The sequence below is a fragment of the Gouania willdenowi genome, chromosome 6, assembly GCF_900634775.1.
Source record: "Gouania willdenowi chromosome 6, fGouWil2.1, whole genome shotgun sequence".
NCBI classification, from domain to species: Eukaryota; Metazoa; Chordata; class Actinopteri; order Blenniiformes; family Gobiesocidae; genus Gouania; species Gouania willdenowi.
Window position 1 is genome coordinate 27,323,018 of NC_041049.1, and position 23,886 is coordinate 27,346,903.

Consider the following 23,886-nt stretch of genomic DNA (forward strand, 5'->3'; position numbering starts at 1 on the left):
TAAAACTATTCTACTCGTCTCCTACTGTGCTACATATGGAGTTATATCTCTGTACTGTGTGTCTAATCTGAGGGCAAAGTGGATGAATATCTCTTTTTTGCATGTCTGATGAGATTGTGTGGGTAAGCATAGTTATTCTCGGCCTGAGGCAGCTGTACAGTACGAAGATCTTTTCAAAATAAAATGCCCTAATGTGAGAAATCAGCCAAAATACACAACATCAGTGTGGTTTTCCTTCCTTAAATCAGAAAAAAGATGTTAGAGCATCAGGAGCACAGTAACCACCCTGAAAGCACCACAAAAAGCATCAACATTAACATTCAGATGCCTGCAAAAAAAAAATAAAAAATCAAAGCACAAAGGGTGAAATGTCAGCAGCAGCTGGTTGTTTTCAAGTTTTAATGTCCTCGCTCTGAGACACCACGCTGAGTCAAAAACACTGGAGCAGCAGATCAAAAAAAGTGTGCAAAGAAGCGGGGCCGAGCCTCGCCGCATGTGCCAAAGCAGCAAACCTTCAATTGAAAACATTCCCCTCCCTCCTCGTCCTGATTGTACAAACAAACTAAACGTGCACTGATCCTCAGAGGTGCTTGTGGAGGCTCGGCTTTGGGACGCTGACATTCAACATCGCCTTTCTACACCCAAGGAACCAGAGCCCGTGCTGAGGGGAGACCCTGATGCAGGATCACACCCTGCTAAGCCATTAGACTGTTTCACAAAGCAGGATTAAACAAACTCTGGATTAATTAAACCTGGGTTCAAAGAGAGATTTTGAGGTTTTAAACAAAGACATGAATCTGAAAACTGAGTCTGTTCCTTTAAATATGTCAGATATTATTTATATTTGATCCCATCGCAGAACAAGAACACATTCCTGTGCAGTTACAGTCTCTGTCTACAGGGGGGCATCACTGTAGAAAGTGTATATCTGGATGTTTTCACTTTTGTTACTTTGTGTCTCTGGAGAGAACTTTATCACCTCATGTTTGTTAAAAATGTTTTAAGATTTGGACCAAATATGAAACATGACACAACACACCAAATAACTCCACAAACACACAATGTCTAAAAAAAACCCCCACAAAATAACTTTAAAAACCGATAAAATAACTACCAAAACACGCAGAACCAGAGAGCTCTGAGAGAGGGCAGACCTCTGCCATGCCATAGCCCATATTCATAAAACTGGATGGGGTGATAGAGGACCCAGCTCTACATGTCCGAGTCAATTTTCATAAACAGTGGTCAATTACAAACCTAGATGTGAATTTTTGAAATTTTGACTATGATGAGATAAACTGATTCAGATTAAGAATATTGATCAACCCCCCAAAAAATAATTTGTTTCTAGGGTTGTAACTAAATAGTGAACTCAATATATGATATAAAATATGATATAGCGCTCACGACACCATATAGAAAATGAAAATAATTCCCAATGAATAGTAACAAATGTGTAACAAATCTATGAAAAACGTTTTGACTGCAAAAGTTGGAGACAAATAAAGAATGATATTTTTTCTTCTTTTTTTACTTTAAACTTTTGATTCATTAGTTGCCTCTTTCAGTACTGCAGCAATGTTTGGGCCTTTGTGTGATTTAAATATCATCATTGTCTTAATGGCGTGAGCTCTAACTGTTACGTAGCTTTGAGTAGCACATGAGTTAATTTTTTGCAGTTTTTTTTTACTCTATGCTCCGTCATCCTCTGTTTAGAAGACGCTTTTGCATTGAGATGAAAACACGTTTGCTCGTATCCAGACAAGTACGTGCTGACCGCGGTTTTTGCTCGTGTATTGTTTCAGCCGGGGTGTGACCTATGAGTCGACGGAGCATGCACATTCTCATCTATCTTGCAAACACAGGGAAGCAGGATGGTCAATGGTCATCTGGCCCCTCCGCTATTTAATTTTTTTTTTTTTACTTGATTCTATTTCATGCACCTTTAAATTTTATATCACAGTTTTTTTTTATTTACTTGTTCCTTATCTCATTTCAGATTTTTCCTGAAAACGTCATCAAAATATGTTCATTCGTTTTTGAGTGAGACTGTTTACAGACAAATGAATAAATAAATAAATACATAAATACATAAATAAGTAAGTAAATAAATAAATAAACGCTGTGGGGAGCTAATAACTCTACAAACACATAACTCCAAAAACACACAAAATAACACCAAAGAGAAACAAAAAAGCTCCAAAAAACACGAAACAACAAAAGTCTTTGTTCTTTGTTGTGTTAATGCTCAGATTGGTAAATTTTTGCTAACATAAATGTGATCAGTAATCAATTTATCCCATGTTTGTGGCCCAGCTGCGATAACAGTTGCCTGATTAAATAGTTGCATTTCTCTTAAACCACAGCTTTATAATGTTTCAATACAGTCAAGCTTTCCCTTTGATTGCTGTCTTCACTTATTGTGTCCTGTTCTGTTGTGTAGTGCGATTGTAACACATTACATGATAACATGTATCACAGTCTGATCGAGGCTCTGTTACACTTCACTCTACATTGTCTCACTTTGTGCTTTTTGAATATGCAATGAGAGTCTAAGTTTCATAGATCAAGATAAATGCTGAGTGTGCAATTTTCATTCAAACAAAAGTCTCAAACTAATGAGTCAGCATTTCTGAGATGAACATGAAGGGAAAAATGAAAACATTTTTGTTTAAAAAAAAAAAAAAAAAGGACTAAAAAGGTTGACTCAGCGTTCCTAACAAACGTTAATGTCTGAAAACTGCTGAGTCTATGTTTTTGAGACAAACCTGCAGAAAACCAGCCACTTCATTTGCATTTTTCTGAATAATGTAGCCTGACCGACACAAGTTCAACCATGTCATAACTATGACTGTAATTATGACCTTTAAGTATTTATATCTCATTGTAAGGGTAGAAGGAAGTCTGAGTGCTTTGAAACAGAAAAGTCAGAGTTAGGTAAGCCTGCTTTGTGAAACAGTCGACCCCTATAAGTGGGGTTAGTGGGGGTGTCATGCAGAGTACAATATGGCGCTGCATTACTGGGAAAGCATTAAACTCAGCGTGGATCCTTTGGACTGCCCGCTGTCTCCACCTGGTGGATGCGGCGTCCACACTGTGATAAGCAGCAGGGCGCTCACACACGCACACACACGCAAATGCACACACCCACTCACACACACCCACACACACGCACACACACAGGCACTTTCACTGGTCCTGTCGGTGAAAGGGAAAAAGGCACTAAGCAGCTGATGAACGCTCTGCTCAAACCAACAGCAGACGCAGAGATGGAAGCTGGGATTAAAGGACGGTCCATGCACTGCACTACTGACTAATACTGGAACTGGTGCTTATCGTGAATATACGCACTTCTGATAATACTTGCCGGTTGCTTTAGTCTACTATAAATTAGAAACTCTGGGATATATTGGATGAAAAGCCCAGAGGTTTGGATTTCCTTGGTTTCCCTGACAGCCGGACACTGCAGAGTGCCTGTGCTGCTACAAGCTGAGTACTCATCTCATGCATTAAATATACGGAGATACAAAGCACCTCAGTGGACAGACCATAATGCAGGTTACTGGTTTCATGCTACGATCTGGTTTAAGTACTGTTCCCTTAAGGTTTAACATTCTATACGTCTAAATGTTCACAAACTCATCCGGTGCACTCAGTGTGAAGCCAATGAGGAGGAAATCCAACAGAAGACTGTATCCCGAGGGAGGGGAGGTGTGTGTGTCTCCTGCATGCCCATATCAAAAAGGAGAAGTCTGTCATCATGCTGGAGTGAAGCTCACATTCACTCTGAAGGACATGACCATCCCCAGGGCAGCAGCGCAGTGTCCGGGAAACCCGAGGATCCTGGTGTTTACGTCCAGGCAGCTTTGCTGAGTCGTACAGGAAGAGGAGGGAGTGTTAGAGGGACGGGGGTGGGGAGAAGGGTGGGGGGAGGCAGTCCGGACTTCTTGGCTCTCTCTCAGCACTGAGCTGTAGATGCCGGCCTGTCTGCAGCGGTTTCTGGTGCATTGTGCGACTTGACTCCATGCATACAGTTGCTTTGATGGGTCCTGATGATGTCATATAACTAGGGATATATTCATAAGTATGTTCAGGACAATTGGTTATTCTATCTACCTGTCCTATGGCCTAAGGCTGAGCGTAGGTGCAGGCCGAATGAAGAGGGCGAGGTGAAGCAGGCGGAGCCTACACGTCCGTGAGCAGCTTGCTTTTGTTCACACAGTTCTGGTTGGCTATAGTGCAGTTTCCAGTTCTGAGGTTGGCCTCCCTGAAGTTGTCAATGCTGTTGTTGATGTCTCCGTCGATCTCCATATACTCGGACTTGCTGACAACGGAGGAGCTTCGGCGGCTAGAGTTGGTCTCTGACGGTATGTTAGGGTTACTGACATTGAGGAGCTGCGCCTGTTCCTCTCCCTCCGTCTCCCGGTGGTAAAAGTAGTTAAAGTTGGAGACGATGACGGGAACTGGGAGGGCGATGGTCAAGACTCCAGCAATGGCGCACAGAGAGCCAACTATCTTTCCCCCAATGGTGACCGGAACCATGTCCCCATATCCCACCGTCGTCATGGAGACCACGGCCCACCAGAAGGCATCCGGGATGCTGCCGAAGTGGGATAACTGCTCCTCGGCCTCTGCGAAGTACACAGCGCTGGAGAAGAGGATGACTCCGATGAAGAGGAAGAAGATGAGCAGGCCCAGCTCTCTCATGCTGGCCTTGAGGGTCTGACCAAGGATCTGCAGACCCTTGGAGTGTCTGGACAGTTTGAAGATCCTGAAGACTCGGACAAGACGGATCACCCTGAGGATGGCCAGGGACGTGGCCTGCTCGCCAACGCCCTCATTGTCTGGGTCTTCTGCCAGTTCGGTGCCCAGAGTGATGAAATACGGGATGATGGCCACGATGTCAATCATGTTCATCATGTTCTTGAAGAAGGCCGGTTTACTGGGGCAGGCCAGGAAGCGGACTATCAACTCAAAGGAGAACCAGATGATGCATAGAGTCTCTATGACAAAGAAGGGGTCGGTGAGGATGTTGGGCTTGTAGTAGATGGTGGTGTTCCCGTATTGGATTATCCGACCCCTGGGATCCTCCTTCAGCTGTGGTAAGGTCTCTAAACAAAAGATGACTATGGAGATCAGGATCACCATCACAGAAACAATGGCGATCCCTCTGGCAGGGCCTGAGCTCTCCGGGTGCTCGAAGAGAAGCCAGATCTGACGCTGGAACTCACGCTCGGGCAGAGGCCGCTCCTCTTCCCTGATGAAACCCTCGTCTTCGCGAAACCTCTCCATGGCGTCCACTCCTAGCTCGTAGAACTTGATCTCCTCAGAGAACATGTCCAGTGGGACGTTGACTGGCCTCCTGAGTCGGCCCCCTGACTGGTAGTAGTAGAGGATGGCATCAAAGCTGGGGCGGTTTCTGTCAAAGAAGTACTCGTTCCGGAGTGGGTCAAAGTATCGCATCCTCTTTTTGGGGTTCCCCAGCAGTGTCTCTGGAAACTGAGAGAGAGTTTTTAGCTGCGTCTCGAATCGCAGGCCAGCAATGTTGATGACCACACGCTCGCAGCACTCGTGGTCATTGTGGTCAGGGGGGTAGGTGTCCTGGGGGTGTCCCGGCACAGCCGAGGTGTCGTCCATGTGGTCTCCGGCTATGACAGTCATGGTTGGACAGAGGAAGGCGGTGGTTCAGGATGATGGGGGGTTGAAGTCCTCACTGCGCTGCCTCAGTGCGGCTCCACTGCAGTCCTCGCTGACTCGACCATCGCTGCATCTGCAGCTGATGCTGCTGCTGCCTCTGTCACCCAGAGAGAGGGAGGGAGGGAGGGGGAGGAGGGAGGGGGAATAATGGGATCAAACAGCCAAGATTGTTGCTGGCTCAGCGTTTTCTGCACTTCTCTTATTTATTTATTTCCTCTGTCAGGCGGATGTCCGCAGCTTTTCTGCAGGCAGAGTAAAAATATCCCTGCTGCTCTGCTCCTGCCTGAGCTTTCCTCCCACTGCATTATTTCAAACCCCTCCTAAACTTTTTTAGCTTCTATCTCTGACTTGTATCATCTGCAGCACATCTATCCCAGGCTGAAGGATAAAGTGACGCATTCTTACCGTGCAACGTCCTGAAAGTGTCTCTGAAATCCTGCAGCTGCGGAGCGTCATGTGCCAAGTTTGCATCAGTCCGACTGCAGAGAGGACATCAGCCTGTGTGTGAGAGCAGGAGGAGGAGGAAGAGGAGGAGCGGAGCTTTAGGGATGAAGGGCGGGCGGGATGGGGTGAGGGAGAGAAGGAGGAGGAGGAGGAGGGAGGGGGGGTCACTTCGACGCAATGCAGAGCGCAGTGATGGAGCTGAAGTTCTCCTTCAGTGACGTCACAGCTGAAGTCCCCCATAATAAACACTCACTGACCGTAACATCATCACCTTTAATTCCTACCACTGAAGGTGTGCTACGGTATCTGCAGTAATCCCATAACCAATCCTTGAAGAAAGAAACATTTACAGAATAAATAAAGGATGACTTTGAACAAACACAAAAACCTCTACAAAACTATTTAAATTCACTGAAGCAAAAAGTAAATCATTTCTCGCAAATTATTGCTCCTATTAGCAAATCAAATTTAAATATGGTTTAACTCTTTCAGCATTTGCAGGAATATAGCTTATTATTTATTAGTTAATACATTATCTAACTCCCTGACTCATAAATGATAAATAGATTTTGAGAAATCTTTTATTCAAAAATCAAATCCATAAAGTGTTTCATAGAACTTCAAAGTGAATGTCATAGTTCATGTGGAACAATGTGTATTCTTACCATCTTCTTAGTTTTACAACAGCACATTAGCGTGGCACTCAATGACATGACTACCACACCGTGCCTTTTTAAAAGATGATCACAACGATTGTTTAAACTCTGACAACTGATTTTAAAAAGTAGTTCTACCATAATTTCGATTTTTACCAAAGTGTTATTGAACTTTTGAACATAACAGGATATAGTAAAGCTACACAACACAGTAAAAACACAGGCCTATGAAGAATAGATCTGTTTGTCACAGAGATATAGAAACTAGATCTGTTCCTGTCCATTGTCACAGACATATATATATATATATATATATATATATATATATATATATATATATAAATAATAGATCTGTTTATGTCCTTAGTTACAGACATATAAAGAATAGATCTGTTCCTGCCCCTTTCCCCAAATGTATAAAGAATAGATCTATTTCTGTCCATTGTCTTTTAGGATCTGTTATTGTTTGTGTGTAGCCCTTGTGTTCCTCCTTGTGTTTTTCAAAGAGTTTTTGTTTATTCTGTTGTCAAGTGTGATCTCTTGTGTTAACAGTCTTTGTGTTTAGTATTCCTGCTGATGTGATGTCAGTGTGTTTGGGTTGTGAGTGATTAGCTCCCTCATGTTTTGCACCCAGGTGTGGCTTGTTCCCACCAGGCGTCCTGCACTCTTTAGCTGACTGCTTGGATACAGAATGGCTGCGTCCTTCCTACCTCCTTTCCTATCCACTGTTCCTTAACCCCGTGGATGACATCACAGAGTTAAGGAAAGGTGTTAGGAGAGGAGTTAGGAGACGGCCATCACGTTTGCTTTGTCAATCAGACACACTTCCACTTAATAATCTGATTGCTCCAAAGGGTAGTGACGTCTGCCATCGACGAAAAAACTACAAATTTCCAAAAATGAACTACAAACACATTTATAACACTTTCCCAATCTGAAAAATGACAAATTTTGAATGTAAATTAAAGGAATAGAGGCTACCAGACTATGATAAACAAAAGTGAAACTAAATAATGTCACATTGAGAATGGATGCTCACACTCACCTTCTACTCACTAATATGAATTATGTTGAATAAAACAGAACGTGGATAAATATGTCTCTGATTTATTACTCTTGAACCGCAGAGTTTGTTTTGTCAGTTATAATCTGATAATATCTTACATATAATAATATATGGGTTTTTGATTATTTATTTAAAGTTGTTCAAGGCATATTATTGCATTGGTAACTTACATGATCTCCGTTACTTATCGTGAGTTTCAGTGAGCACTCGGGTGTGCGTGTCCCTTTAAATGTTGTTGCCTCAAAGAATTGTGGCTCAGCATTATCTGGTCTCCTTTAGTAAAGGATGCATCAGTGTTTCCTAGGCTAAAGGAGATAAAACGGAAGCATTGAGCCTATTTTCCTGAGCCTAAAGAGAACTCAAATGCTCTTTATCATGGCCACTACTTAAACACTTCCAGGGATGAAGGAAGAGTGGATAGTAAAGGAGATAGGACGGACTATTCGGACCCTTGTCACCCTCCTTGAGTCTGGCTGCCTTTTGTTCCCTGCTCCCTGTTTACGTAGTGCCTTTTGGGGTTTTTATTGCATTAAGAATAAAAGATGGACTGGTATTACCAACGCTCTCCCTGCCTGCTGCCTCCACCTGTATCTGCATTTGGATCCACATCCCCACATCATGACAGTATACGAGCCAGCCTAGAGTGGACCCAGAAGAGATAAACTTTGAGGAGCGGATTGCTTATTGGCAGTGCTTCCTCCATGAGGCCAGATCAGGCAGGATTCATAGGAAGTTCCTTTCAGGGACCCCTACCTGGGCACTCGACTGGCCTTTGGAGGACCCAGGAGCTTCCAAGGGAAAAGCTGGTTGAAGAAGACAGCCCAACCCTGCCAAGTCCAGGAGACTTCCTGAGTCTCCTAGCTTCCAGGCTAGACTTCCTGAGTCTCCTAGCTTCCAGGCTAGATTTCCTGAGTTCCCTAGCTTCCAGGCTAGATTTCCTGAGTTCCCTAGTTTCCAGGCTAGATTTCCTGAGTCTCCTAGTTTCCAGGCTAGATTTCCTGAATTCCCTAGTTTCCAGGCTAGATTTCCTGAGTTCCCTAGCTTCCAGGCTAGATTTCCTGAGTTCCCTAGCTTCCAGGCTAGATTTCCTGAGTTCCCTAGCTTCCAGGCTAGATTTCCTGAGTTCCCTAGTTTCCAGGCTAGATTTCCTGAGTTCCCTAGTTTCCAGGCTAGATTTCCTGAGTCTCCTAGTTTCCAGGCTAGATTTCCTGAGTTCCCTAGCTTCTAGGCTAGATTTCCTGAGGCCTTTATTGTTACATACATATAAAAATAGATCTGTTTCTGTTCTTAGCCAAATACGTAATAATGTTTAAGTTGGTACACTTCGCTACTCACAATTGAAATTCTCAAAACTACTTAATCCTTACATCATCGTGTCACAAAACAGCAGTTTCTCTTTTCTTTGAACAAGTTGCAAATGCTTTGGTTCATCAATGCAAATAATTCTGTTCAATTATCTGCTGTTGCTTATGTCATTTGATCAAACATATTGATCTCTGTTAAATACTCTCACCCCCACAACATTTAGGCATTGGTTGTCATAATATTCCAGGCACATTTTTATACATTTCCATCAGCTGTTTTTTCTAAATCTGTCCTAAATTGGTAAATTGCACCAAATTCAATCCTGACTTCCTCTAATGAAAGGAAATGTGTGAAGCATTTGACCAACCAATGATTCACCCGCTTTCTGAAATAGCTCAAAGACACATCTCATAAAGCAAAAATGAGCACGTGTACATAACGTCGGAGCACAACACAGTTTTACAATACCTGACAATGGAAGAACAAAGAATTCAGCAGGATCATCAGCCAGAGAGAAGAGGAGGAAGAGGAGTGAGGAGGAGGCAGAAGAGGCCAAGGACATACATGAGATCCTGATGAGATCAGAACCACACAATCCGAGGCTGGTCCAAGGCTGCAGCCATGTCCTCAAACATTCAAACTTTTCATCAACAACACACAACAGGCCTGCATGTACAGTTTATGCTCATATTTCTACAGTTATTTGATCTTTATTGTGTGTGATGTGTATTTGAAAATTACACTATATATATATGTATATATATATATATATATATATATATATATATATATATATATATATATATATATATATACCAATTACTAGAAATTTCAGATGACCCCATTTTATTTCCAGGTGACCCCGAACCCATGGTTGAAAACATTGCACTAAGGTCTACTTTTTAACTTACAATTTAGTCCAAACTTTAGCCATAGTATACATCAGAACATCCCTACAGACACTGTTATACTGACAACATGACTCAGCATTTTTAACTGCCTCATCCGTACACAGTGACTTGTCTTTCTGATGGCACGGACATGTTCATTGACACAGATATTTAATTTAGAGAAGTGAATGAAGGATATGAGGTGTTTTGCAATTGTTTAAGATGAAAAACGTCGTCCACATCTTTCAAGGCTTTTTCTAGATAGATAGATAGATAGATAGATAGATAGATAGACAGATAGATAGATAGATAGTCTCTGGATTTGGATATTTATTAAGAAAGCCTGAGGTTTATGCAAAGCTTAAAAATAGAAAAATAAAGACTTTATTACATTTGACATTCACATTGGCGTAAAGTCACTGACTTAAAAACATCTCACATTAAAAACAGACAAGACTTAAGGCACAAAGGTGTAGAGTTCATCACTTGGAGCACAGGCTCTCACACGTGTGGGAATATTTTCAGCGTTTCTGCCAAACAATTATAAAGATGTTTTATTTTAAAGATTTTCACATTCTATTGATGTGTTTCTTTTATTTACCTCCTGATTATTCATTCATCCTCTCTACCCATTTACACAATAAAACTGATCCCAGTGAATAAAACATTTCATTGGAATCATTTTTTTTAAGTACTGAAAGGGAAAGTTAAATTATATCATTAAAAAGAAAAGATAAATGCCATTAAATTAAACACAAATGTATCCTGTGGAAAACAAATGTAAATAGAAAAATAGGAAATAAATTAAAATTGTTATCCATGAAATAAATAAAAAGGATGCCATTGGAAGGAGAATGACATTAGTGTAATTTAAAACATAAAGTATAAATAATAAATGAAAGGAAAATGGTTTTGTCGAAACTGCTTCAAGTATGCGGTTTAATTAAGTTTTTATTTAAAAAGCTGCTAAAAATGAAAACTTATTCCTTCTGATTTAATACTTATTAGTGAACATTCTGATCTTGTCAGCACTTTATTTGCACACACTGAATATGAGCCCCATGCTGACCAAGCTTTAAAAGCCCTGATTTAAATTTTTAATGTAATTAAAATCATGAAATAAAATTTAACATTTGCAAAATATAGTTTATAAAATTCCATGGGTTTCATCAACAACAGAAAAAGAAAAAAAAATCAAACCAATCAGTGAATTATTGGCAGTGGCTATCCGTACGTAGCCGTATCGTACGTAGCCGTATCGTACGTAGCGTCGCTCATTGGCCAGTGTAGGTCACGCGAGCACCCCTCATTGGCCAGTACATCTGTTTGCTATTAATATGTAGATTCCTAAACTACTGTATGTTATGGCCTAACTAACCCTAACTGTAACCCTAACCCTAAACTATGTTACAGACTAACTAACTAATCCTAAACGTAATCCTAACCCTAAACTACTCTAATGGTAGAATGATATGCACATTACAATTCTGAGCTTAAAAATTGGAATATAATAAATAAAGAAATAAATAAATAAATATATATATGTAATTCTCCTTTCCTTCATGTCAGAGCTCTGTTTCCTAGTGTTATATATCTCTCTTAGACAAGTTTCCAAAACATGTCTTGTTCCCACAGAGATTCCCTCTTGGTGTCAGCACACAGATAATCTCATAACAACGTGTGTCGTTTGCTGGGAAAAACGTATTCCCTTTCACTCTTCAATGGGATTAGCCAATAGCAGCCTTTCTAATCAATTTGTCCTTTCCAGCCTTAAGAAATATGTGCTGTTTACTGTGTGTTGCCACTTTTTGTTTTTTCCCCCACAAGACCTTTTCATCTCTACTCTTTTCTCAATGCCAGAGCTCTAGAATAAAATTCACAAAATATATTTTGGTCTATTTTCACTTTATTTCATCAGACATAGTGTATGCTCGAAGATTTACATAACACTATGTTATGGACTAACTTACCCTAACCCTAGTCGTAACCTTAACCCTAAACTATGTTACGAACAACTAACCCTAACCCTAACCTTAACCCTAAACTATGTTACGGACCACTAACCCTAACCCTAACCTTAACCCTAAACTATGTTACAGACCAACTAAACCCTAACCCTAACCTTAACCCTAAAACTATGTTACGGACCAACTAACCCTAACCCTAATCGTAACCCTAAACTATGTTAACGGACCAACTAACCCTAACCCTAATCGTAACCCTAAACTATGTTACGGACCAACTAACCCTAAAATAGCACATACGGATAGCCACTCTGAATAATTTATGGAGTGGCAATCCATACTGGCCAATGATGGGCGCTCACGTAACCTAAACTGGCCAATGATGGGCGCTACGTACGATACGGCTACGTACGGATAGCGACTGCCTAAATGAATTGACCTTGGATCGTCGTCTGTTTCTGGGTGTCAGACTTGAAAAAATCATAATGCAGAATAACTTTGGGAATCCACACACCAAGCAGAGAATCGGCTGATGATTGTTCACACACATAGCGTGTTGTCGTTTATCTTCTCACAGTCTGAACACTAAGCGTTCCCAAAGACAATCCAAGATCCAGGGAGCAGGTCCTGGACCAGCAGCTGCTGGATAATCCAAAGGTAAAACTCCCACAGTCTGAAGAGTGATGGGAAAAAACACATTATCAGACATAAACACATCAGAGAAGTGTGAGTTTATCCCTAAAAGTGATTTCATCATCAGGCTATGCAATCATATAATAAACTGACACACAGTGTTGAAGCATTTGATAAAGTCTTAAAGGATGGCTTCATTTGTGACTGAACCCCCTTCAAAATAAAATTACATAACCAGTAGATTAAAAGTTGGAGGAAAACTGTGTCAGAAGATAAAATGAACCCAACAGCTGCGTCACACTTCAGAGACTGCAACAGCTATGCTAATCCACACGGGGGCGCTCAAACATCATAAGATGATTTAATGTAAGCGCTCACTGACATCGGTTTGATACACCTGACAGGATTAAAACATAAGGTTATTCATATCTTTATTATTCAATTAACAATTTAACCAAAGTCAAACTATTGAATTACTGGCACAAAACATTAAAAATAAACAGTTTTCTGAATCTGATAAATTCAGTGAGAGTGAAAAAGGAAAGGAAAGCTTTAATCAATCAACACACCTGACTATCAAGTTCCAGGTTTTTGTGGCTGAATCCTCTGCATCTTATTTGAATAAATTCGTGATTTTAAAATTGAGAAGTTCAATAATAATTTGCTGTAATAAAGTAATGGGATTTGTACTGTTAGCGACACTAAAAGACTGTCACTGCTTTTTACATAGCTGACAGGGGGGGGGGTGTATAGATGTGTAAAGCTTAAAACTAGACTCCAGTAATGTTGGAGAGACACTTTTCCTCATCGCTGTTTTTGAGGAAATATTTCGTTCCTCTAAAATGTGGACGATCAAATGCAGAAAAACTGAGAGTGTTTTTGTGATGCTATTTTTGCAATTTTTCAACCAAAATAAAAAGTGACATGATCACGCACAAACGTGGATAAATTTAGTGCAACATAACGCTCTCAATAACTTCGCAACACGGCGCACTGTCTGCGTCACACCGTGGGCAGGCTGTGCGTAAAACGGACTATGACGCAATGCCAGGAGCTTTTTCTGCACGAAATGGGAAACGACTGAAATAAAAGTGTGCTGTATGTGAGGCTGTGTAGATGTTTGAGAGAAAAATACCAAAGTCAAGGAAATGTGGGAGAGCAAAACATGCGAGACCGCAGAGAGAAAACCTCTCTTCAACATTCGAAGCCGTTGCCTTGTTTGAACTCATATCTACAAGCAGCTTTTGGCACAGCCAGTACCGGTGGAGAGCCTGCGCGTAACGCACCATTTGACGCACGGCCTGACTGTACGTTCAGACCATCAATGCCTATCATTCTTAGGTTTATCACCTCTGTGAGTTTATGACCAGCTGTCATTACATCTTAATTAGGTTCAATCTGCACATTTGAATGGAATGACTTTTAAACTGATCTTAAAGCCAAAATAACACACACGTGTATGCTGTGGCCATGTAATGTGTGCTCTTACATATTATAGCACTTGTTTCTTGAAGAAATTAATGTGGGGGTTTATTCTATGTGTCGGTTTTGGTAGTGCGTCACAGACCGTTTTACGCACAGGTTATCCACTGCGTGATGCTCGAAACGTGCGCAACGACAGCGTGTTTCTGTGACATTATGTGGTGGTGCGCGCGTCAGAGACATTCACTTTGGTAATATTGGTCACAATATGAGAAAAGTGCCCAAAACGAGCATGCGTAAAGTTGAAGCGCGTCCTTCCAGCATATAGGACTCCAGCTGAAACATGCCTCATATGTCTCACCTGTGTCACACCTCCGTGAGTCTCTCCACCTTCGCGTGAGTCAGAACCTCCAGGTCGTCGCTGCCCTGGTAGGAATCTGTTTGACTCCTGCATGAATCCTTCTCCGGGTCCGGCTGTCCGCAGGTGACGTGCACGTACTGTATGTTCTCCTCGTCTTCGTTCTCCCGGTGGTAGAAGTAGTTAAAGTTGGACACGATGACAGGAACGGGCAGGGCGATGGTCAGCACACCGGCGATGGCGCACAGAGATCCTACAAACTTCCCCCCGATGGTGGTGGGGACCATGTCCCCATAGCCCACAGTGGTCATCGTCACCACGGCCCACCAAAAGGCGTCCGGGATGCTGGAGAATTTTGACTCCGGGTCCTCGACCTCAGCAAAGTAAACCGAGCTGGAGAACAGAACAACGCCAATGAGGAGGAAAAAGATGAGCAGCCCGAGCTCCCGCAGGCTGGCGTGCAGAGTCTGTCCGAGGATCTGCAGACCTTTGGAGTGCCGGGAGAGTTTGAAGATCCTGAAGACCCGGACCAGCCTGATGACCCTTAGGATGGCCAGGGACGCAGCCTGCTGGCTGCTGCCCTGGTGCTCGGCCAGGTCCAGACCCAGAGTGATGAAGTAGGGAGCGATGGCCACCACGTCGATCAGGTTCATGACATTTTTAAAGAAGGCCGCCTTGCTGGGACACGTCAGGAACCTCATGGTGAACTCGAAGGAGAACCAGATGATGCACAGCGTCTCCACCATGAAGAACGGGTCCGTGAACGCGATGGGGTCCTTGCCGTGCGCGCTCCCGTTGACCTGTGCGTAAGGCACCTCCCTGAACTCAGGTAAAGTCTCCAGGCAGAAGATGATAATAGAGATCAAAATCACCATCACGGACACGATGGCGATGCTGCGCGCGGGCCCTGAGCTCTCCGGGTACTCAAACAGCAGCCACAGCTGGCGCTGGTACACGTGGGAGGGCAGAGTCCGCTCCTCCTCCCGGACCAGACCCTCATCATCTCGGTACAGGTCCACGGCCTCCTCGTCCAACTCGTAGAACCTGAGCTCCTCCAGGAAGATGTCCACGGGCACGCTCCCAGGCCTGCGCAACCGACCCCCTGATTGATAGTAGTACAGGATGGCGTCGAAGCTGGGTCGGTTCCGATCGAAGAAGTACTCGTTCCGCAGCGGGTCGAAGAAGCGGACACGCTTGCGCGGGTCTCCCAGGAGCGTGCGTGGGAACCGGGAGAGGGTCTTCAGTTGCGTCTCGAAGCGCAGACCGGAGATGTTGATGTAGATCCGCTCGCTGCTCTCCACCTCCGGGTCTTCGGGGCTCTCCACGGACACAACGGTCATCTTTGAAGCTCCAGCCGACGGTCGGAGCCGCTGCTCGGCCCCGGGGTGCCGTCCTCAGGCCCGTGTCCCCGGCGTGCTCTACTCAGATTAAAGGCACCCAACTGTCTTCTATCAATACTGCACGCGCACACGCACATGCACGCCAGCTATCATATTCTCACCATTTTAAACTGCACAGCCCCCCAGCTCTCCCACTCTCCCAGTCCACATTCAGACCTGCTTCAGACCTGTAGGATCACCAAAGGCCTGCTGTGACTCTTCATCTACAGGCTAGAGTTTATAAAGTAAAGCAGTCCAGAAAGAGAAGATGGAAAGTCTTTAATGGTAATAAGTGACCATTATTATAACAATGATAATGATGACGCCACACATTCAGAATTACAAGACAAAAAGTTGTAATTTGAAATAAAACCATGAGATACTAATTCTGATTACTGTTATATATGCAATAACAAATCTTGAATGTGAAATAATTCAGTTTTGCTATAAAGTAATGCTTCAAAATATCTATCAAATGTAATTTATAAAGCACATTTTCTACATAAAAAGAAAGACAAAGTGCTTCATATAAAATAGAGTAAAACCAACAACCTGATTTCAGTCACGGCCCCAAAAAACACAGATGATAATCAGTCAAACCAAATGGTAATTATTATTATTGTGGTTGTTACTGTGGTTAGTTGCGGAGCCACCAGTGGCTTACAGATTAAAATCAGTAAAAGCAGTGGTTTGTTAAAAGGACAGTGTAAAAAGGTTCTCATTTGGATTTGAAACCTCAGTATTCTCTAAAGCAGTAGTCAAAACACACAGGAGAAATTGTTACATGATAAACTAGTCTATTAAAAGATGAATCACGATTGCAATGTGAATGCAGAAGCTTGCAGAGTTCAGTTTCTCCAACACGGGGAAGAACCACTCCACTGCTCTTAACACCTGCAGGGCTGTTCCACAGAGGAGATGAGGCTCCTCAGCAGTGAATGCTGTTCTGCTCAAACTGGTGTCTGTGTTAATTAATGACTGACTTCTGAGAACAACCAGCTGACACTCAGATGCACCAGTTAACACAATCCCCAGTTGGCAGCATCACATAGAGCTGATTCTGTCAGACTTTATAAATTGCTCCTATTGGCCTGTGACCTATTCTAACACCTGAATCCATCCTGTGTAATCCCAGATTGCAATATGTTGATCCTGGATTGACATGTTGCGATCTGGACCAATAAATCCTGTTGTCTCAATCAGTGTTTATCAAATGGGAGTACGTGTACCCCTAAAAGTACACAATTGCACTACACGGGGTACCTAAGAGAGAGGGCAGTAGAGAGTGGAAACTGAACAAATAAAGTGTCAGTGATGGTCCCACCCGAGGCAGGAGATCAACCTTGGGATCGGGACCCCATGTTGGGTCACCTGAAATTTCAGAAAAATTGAAATAGATTTCTTAATTATTATTCTTTTTTTAAATTATTATTAAAAGAACACAATTTTAAACAACTGTATTTCTATTCTTTCACTTTGTGAAAAATACATCTATTCAACTAAAAGGCAGAAAAAAGAAGAAAAAAAAATAATCTCAGCTCAAACATGATTAAAAACTAATTCTCAAAAAAAAAAAAAATGTCTTCGGCGTCGTCAGAAATTGTTGATATCAAAATGGGGTCAAGATCCAAAAAATGTTGAGAACCACTGCATTAAATACTGTTTCTTTCCACTTATTTACAAAATGAGATTCTTTAAAATGTGTTGTCACTCGTTCATTCCATTATTATGCTCTACAGCTGTTTTCAAAGCAAAATGTTGCAGTCGATCGAAGGGGGTACTTGGATTCAGAAATAAGAGAAAAGGGGGTGTGTGAGCCAAAAAAGTTTGAGAATCCCTGTTCTAAATCACACATATGCTCTGTGTGGTCTGCGAACTCAGTCAGCTACTGCTAACTAGTCAGTACTCAACGGTAGGAGCAGGGTTTTCCGCTGATTCCACTTTTGGCCCGATCCGAACATTTTTAAAAACTGATGGGAGCAGTAGTATCAAAGCGAGGGCAGTCCCCTCGCTTCCACACTCCTCCCATTGACTGAGGTCACCCCTGGTAGATGAAAACACAAACTTCCTTGGCCTCCAGCGAGGACAATTGGGACTCTACCTGGGAATGACGCACATTTCTGAGAACTTTTAAAAATTGATGGGAGAAGCAGTGTCAAAGTGGGAGACCTCCCTTGCTTCCGCGCTCCTTCGGGGGGACAGGGGCTTTCATCTAATGCCACCTTTAAATAAAATGAACAGTTTTCTTTGTCCCAAAAATTGTGCTTTTTGCCTCTAGCGGGCAAAATTCGGACTCTACCCAGGAACAACGCACATGTTCGGAGGGGAGGGATGAGGGCTTTCCATTGATACAATTTTTAGCCCAAACTGAACACGTTTGACACCCAATAGGAGAAGCAGACAGACATCCCTTGCTTCGTCACTAATTCTCCCATTGATAAGACAAGCAAGAACTCCAAGAGTGTGAAAAAGCTTTTATTGATGGGTCCCCAATCCTGGTCCTCAAGTGCCACTATCCAGCATGTTTTAGATGTTTCCCTCTTCCAACACACCTGATTCAAATGATGAACTCATCATCAAGCTCTGCAGAAGCCTGATAACGATCCTGGTCATTTCAATTGAGGGCCAGGATTGGGGAGCCCTTGTTTTATCCATGTAGTCCGTCACCATCATGGGTTTGTCAATTTCTCCATTTCCTCCTCATGGGATTGTTTGATTCCTAAGTGTTTTCCGTTGTTTAATTTGGCTTTTGGTGAGTTTTCCTGATTGGCAGTGGCTATCCGTGACGGTTGCCGTATCAATATACCGACATTCTATCCATACTCATCGCCCCTATTTGGGAAGTTTAGGTCACGTGAATAAGACTAAACCTTTCCCTAAACCTAACCCTAACCTTAAATAATGTTGCAATATTGGGTTATAACCTAACCCTAACCCTAAATCTAGACCTATTCCTAACCCTAACCCTAAGGCTGCGTATTTGTACTTCTGTAGCATCAGGGGTTGTCCGTGCAGCAACTGTACAAATAGACACTTTCATCCTGATTTTACTTCTTCATTGTATGAACAGCAGCCTCTCAGAGAACTCACAAGATTTGGCCTAATGTAGACAAAGCATTTGTGTATTCTAATTCTGTGCAAAGATTCAATTCTCTGAGTGACAAGGTCTGACTTCCAGTATTTAGTTTTTCCAATTTTTTTCAAGTTTACACATCTTGACCTTTGATCTCACATGCAAGATCTGAATGAGAACGAGTTTTCAGAGAGTGTGAAAAGGCTTATACACAACAAGACTTTTCAGTCCATGTTTCAGTGCACCACTAGTGTAACGATGTTAAACTATTCAATACTCAATGGTAGCAGTCAGTCACTTTTTCAGTCACTAAGGGGGCGGGAATTCAGGATCTGGTAACTCCCCGAGTCAGCGACGACTGGCTTCACTAAGCAGGGGCGTGCATTGCTGAGGAGGGATGACTGTTGCTCACAGTCGTCCGCTTTCACAACACACTGCCACCTGCTGCTAATGTGTTAGCATTCACTACATGTTTGTCTGGGTCAGGCCTGCAACCATGGCAACACAATAAACAAACAAACCAGACGGTCCAATCAGAGCAGAGGAAGGGAGGTCCGTGTGTGTGTGTGTGTGTATCTGGGAATCAGGCTATAAACAACACTGTCCTTTCAATCCACATCAACAAACTGCAGTCCAATGTTAAATCAAAAATCAGCTTCCTTTACTGCATGCGCTCCTCATTCACTTCCTCTGCTAGACAAACAGCACCATTCCCATGTTTGATTGTGGCTATGTCAACCACAGATCAGCATGCATAGGATTGCTAAAAAAACTTGAAGTTCTCTACCACTCAGCCATGCAATAACAAATGTTCCCTTCAGAACACACCACTGCTCTATATTCTTCTCTGTATAGGTTATCATGACACGCGCACTGCAAAATGTATTGGTATTTGTCAATATTCAAAACTCTTGTGTGTGTGTGTGTGTGTGTGTGCTGACAGTGAGGATCTTCCCTGTGTTATTAATGGCTGTACTCTGAGAGCAGGAGAACCCTGAGGAAAGCCGATCCTTCTCCTGCTGCTCTAAACATGAGATCATGGAGGTGACGTCTGTCCCCATCAACACCTTCCGTTTTGTGCTGCTGCTGCAGAAAGTTCTGACTTTACTCACACCAGGGATGTACCATTATTATCAGCATGCAAACTTTTTGGCCCATAATCTTTCTTAATTTTTAAAATGAGCCAAATAAGACAATAGGCTGGTGTGAAAATGTAGCCCCGCCCCTTTAGCCATTATCCCTGTCATTACACGATCCGTACCGGAAATATGATCTGTTCTGCGCATGTACAAAATATTTTCTGGCAGTTACAGATTGTGCACACTGTCACTGTCACCACACAATCCGTATGAAAACCCGGAATACGTCTACATCCACTTTGCAGCCTTAAATTTTAATTTTTCATCACTTTATTTTTACCACATTGAGTTTGGTTTAAAATGTAAAGATAAAAGTCACGATATTTTTTTAAAAACCGTATTTAAATTTTTTTCATTTATTTATGAACGCAGATATTTAAAGGTCCCATATCATGCTATTTTTCACCCATCTCTATTTGTTCTAAGAACCCCAAAAACATTTATTTTCTTATTTTCCCAAACTCGCCTGTTTTCCAGAGTTTTAGCCTCTGAAAAGACACTTTGTGAGCAACTCTACAAACAGGCTGATTTGTGGCCTACTTATACATATTTAAGTTGCTATTGACGGTGACGTATTTTGATTTGGTTTTAAAACGGAATAACCAAAGAACAAAGGGTACACGGATTCAGGTATAGATTGTTTTCACAATAAATTACACTTTGGCTCCAGACATTTGAGAATATTTACAGTGCTCCTTTTGAACTTGAACAACTTGATCCAAAACTAATTCAGACATAAAACAAATAATTCTTCTGTAAAAATTCATTAAACCCACAGAAAGTGAAGTCTGTTTAGTCATCCCTGCCCAGTATCGGATCTGTGCAGAGAAGCAGTCGAGTGTTTATGTGAAAAGTAGAGAATAAAGCATTGCAAATTGGCTGGCTTGAATCCAGGGACAGAGAAGTGGATCAAAATTGAGAAATCATGAAAGTGTAAAGGTGGTGCAGAAAAGCTCAAAGAAAAAAGCGTAAAAAGCCAGTGGATGGAGGAAAATGTATGGGCATCCAAGCAGTCAGAAAAACTGTCTGGACTAGATGACAGTGGTGATTTTGGTATGAAAATTCTGGCGGGGCCACACAATATTCACGCAAGAAAATCTGACACAAACCAAACATATGATCACTCTATATCGTCACAACGCATAAAGTGCAGAAAGAGAGAAGATCACCCAGCTCCATAATGCCATCTAAAATCACATAATAAACTGACTTAATAGCCTATCAACACCACCACTACCAAAGAACAGCTCTCCCAAGATCAAATAATCAATTAGGCAAAGACCTGTATTTTCAAGGCAAATACGTATTTGGCAATTGAAAATTTGCTAAATGACAACCTGTATCTGGATTTGTTGACAAGTTATCTAATGCAGAAAAAACAGAAGACTAACCTTGACCTTAAAAATGAGCTTGCGCAAGTTCAAGGTCACACATTGAAAATAAATGTTGTTCAATGGTACCAGTCTGAGCACTGTCTCAATTTGTGGCCAAGTTATATGGGGAAATAAGTATTTTTTAGTTTTTTGACCTTGAGCAAAGGTTCAATGTCACACTTTGAAAGGGAATGTTGTTCAATGTAGCAGTCTGAGCACTGTCTCTCAATTTTGTGGCCAAGTTTAGAGATTTTTTTTTGTGACATCATGAACTTTGACCCTACCAATCTTTTTACTGGTAGGTTGTACTGCTTGGTTTATTTAAATAAATGAGATGAGCTTTTCGTAAATGTAAACATCAAACGATTAAATATTCATAGAGATATGGAAAAAATTTGTTTTTTGACCACTTGACATGACCTTGACCTTGACATTGACCTTGACCTTGAAATTTTAGCTCCAAAAAGGTCGACAAACCAACATTGACATTGCAACTATGAGATGACATACGTGTGATAGTGCTGCATAAATAGCCAAGGAGGAGTTCTAGCACAAATGAGTTGTGGAAGAAAAATAATAATAAGAAGAAGAACTCCAACTATTACAATGTATTTGATCATTTTCAATTGCCAAGTGCAATAATCAAACAACAACGGGACGATAACAACACAATGCAGAATAGAGGTCGACCGATATATCGCCCGATATTTGGACTTTTTTCAAGATCGGCCATCGGCCAATTTTTAAAAATTTTTTTAATTTTTTTTATTTAGCCCTTCAGAGTTGCCATTATAAGAAAAAAGAGGATATAGAAAATCCATTCAGATGTATGAATATACATACAACAAACAAAAAAAGTAATAATAATAATAGCATGTGCATGGGAGAGGTAGAAGCTAATATGCTTACAAATAAAAAGCCAATATAATAGGATAAGGATGTAATATAATCGTGCCTGACCAAATATCTTTATCCTATTATATCCTTAATAGGATAAGGATATAATAGGATAAGGATGTTTGATGAGGCACCCGTGTGGGCAGTTGTAGCCACCGCTTGACTGACGGAAGGACCCCGCATTTGTATCATGAGTGTTTCAACTGTCTTTCATAATCAATGTGCTTTAAAAAAAAAAAAAGTATATCGGCCTTAAATGTCGGCTTCCAGAATTGGCTGTAGATATCGGCCATTGGCTGAAATTAAAAAAAAAAAATCAATATCTGCATTGGCCTTTGAAAATCCTATATTGGTCGACCTCTGATGCAGAACTCATGGAGTAAGCGGAACACGGCAATACATGACAAGCTAGCAATGCCTTGTACCCGCCTCACACCAAATCAACCAATAGGAAAGCATCTGGGCCCTGCTGTCAGGTGCCACTGGCCAAGCTGAAAGGTGCAAACATGCTCAGGTGGACCCTCGCAAAGTAGAGTCCGCTGGGCCAATTAAATGCAAAGCTCAGATTTTACTACACCGCGGACTTCTCAAGTAGTTGGTGTCACCACAAAACACTACTCGGCATTGATCGACCCGCATTAAAGGTAGCACCGACCTGCCTTTCATTGCCTGGTGAAACAGAGCAGGAGAGATGGAGACGAGCTTAGAGGAGAGACTGGCAGACAAGCTACGAAACCTTTAAAACACATCCCAGAAGTACAGGGACTACAGAGAAGCACTAAGATATGTGGGAAATGTAGGATTTTAATGGTAATTGCAACACGCCGGTGCATCAGAGTATGTAAGCTCTGAGGTTAGCGGACAGTCCGTGCAGAGTCCGTTGCGTTCAGAGTCCGCCTGAATATGTTTGAGCCTGGAGTTTGCATCAAAGACTCTTGTTATGCCCCATATAAAGGAAATAGGAGGGCAACACTAACAAATCCACACAGAACAACATTGAACACAAGTTTCTCCTCTGCACAACAGCAACATCTGGTGGTGCCATGCCCCACTGGCCCAGAATGCAAAAACGCCACTGCTAGATGATGATAACTCGTGGAATTAACAATAAAAGTGTTTTGGGATGTTTGTAATAATAATGTTAATGAATTAAAACAGAAAACATAAAGTGTAAAAAAAACCATTAGAAAACAGTTTGAATGAATAGCATTATTACAACTTTCAATGTATTCAGTCAAACTCAATACATGCATAACATTATGAGTCTATAGAGTTGTAGACTTGTCTTTGCTGGTTTGGAGGTGGTCACCGTGTGTGTGTGTGTGTGTGTGTACGCGCGCGCGTGTGCACGCGTGAGTGAGTGAGTGAGAGAGTGAGAAACAGATAAAGAGAATAAAAGAGATGCGGTGTGTGCGCTGTGATTACCTAATGTCTACTTCTGCCTCAGAAGTATTTTTAAGCAAAAAAGAGCAGCACAGGGAAAATGATGACTTAATGAAAACCATCTCCTCACCTATATTAAACTTTATTGTCATTAATGTACAGGTATATACACAAAATTACATCTCTGTTTTTAACCCTCCCTGAGTA

General features: G+C 41.9%; 2 protein-coding genes across 2 annotated transcripts; both read right to left on the minus strand.

The window, feature by feature from the left end:
* Positions 1-1,909: 1,909 nt before the first annotated feature.
* Positions 1,910-6,204, minus strand: LOC114465310 (potassium voltage-gated channel subfamily A member 1-like). The gene is made up of 2 exons (XM_028450234.1): positions 6,103-6,204; positions 1,910-5,794 (listed from the first exon to the last, which is right to left on the minus strand). Exon 2 carries the CDS (start codon positions 5,659-5,661, stop codon positions 4,186-4,188), a length of 1,476 nt encoding a protein of 491 aa, XP_028306035.1. The 5' UTR covers positions 5,662-5,794; positions 6,103-6,204; the 3' UTR covers positions 1,910-4,185.
* A 5,962-nt stretch (positions 6,205-12,166) lies between these two features.
* LOC114465567 (shaker-related potassium channel tsha2-like) lies at positions 12,167-15,983 on the minus strand. The gene is made up of 2 exons (XM_028450666.1): positions 14,439-15,983; positions 12,167-12,695 (listed from the first exon to the last, which is right to left on the minus strand). Exon 1 carries the CDS (start codon positions 15,773-15,775, stop codon positions 14,444-14,446), a length of 1,332 nt encoding a protein of 443 aa, XP_028306467.1. The 5' UTR covers positions 15,776-15,983; the 3' UTR covers positions 12,167-12,695; positions 14,439-14,443.
* Between the last annotated feature and the right edge of the window lie 7,903 nt (positions 15,984-23,886).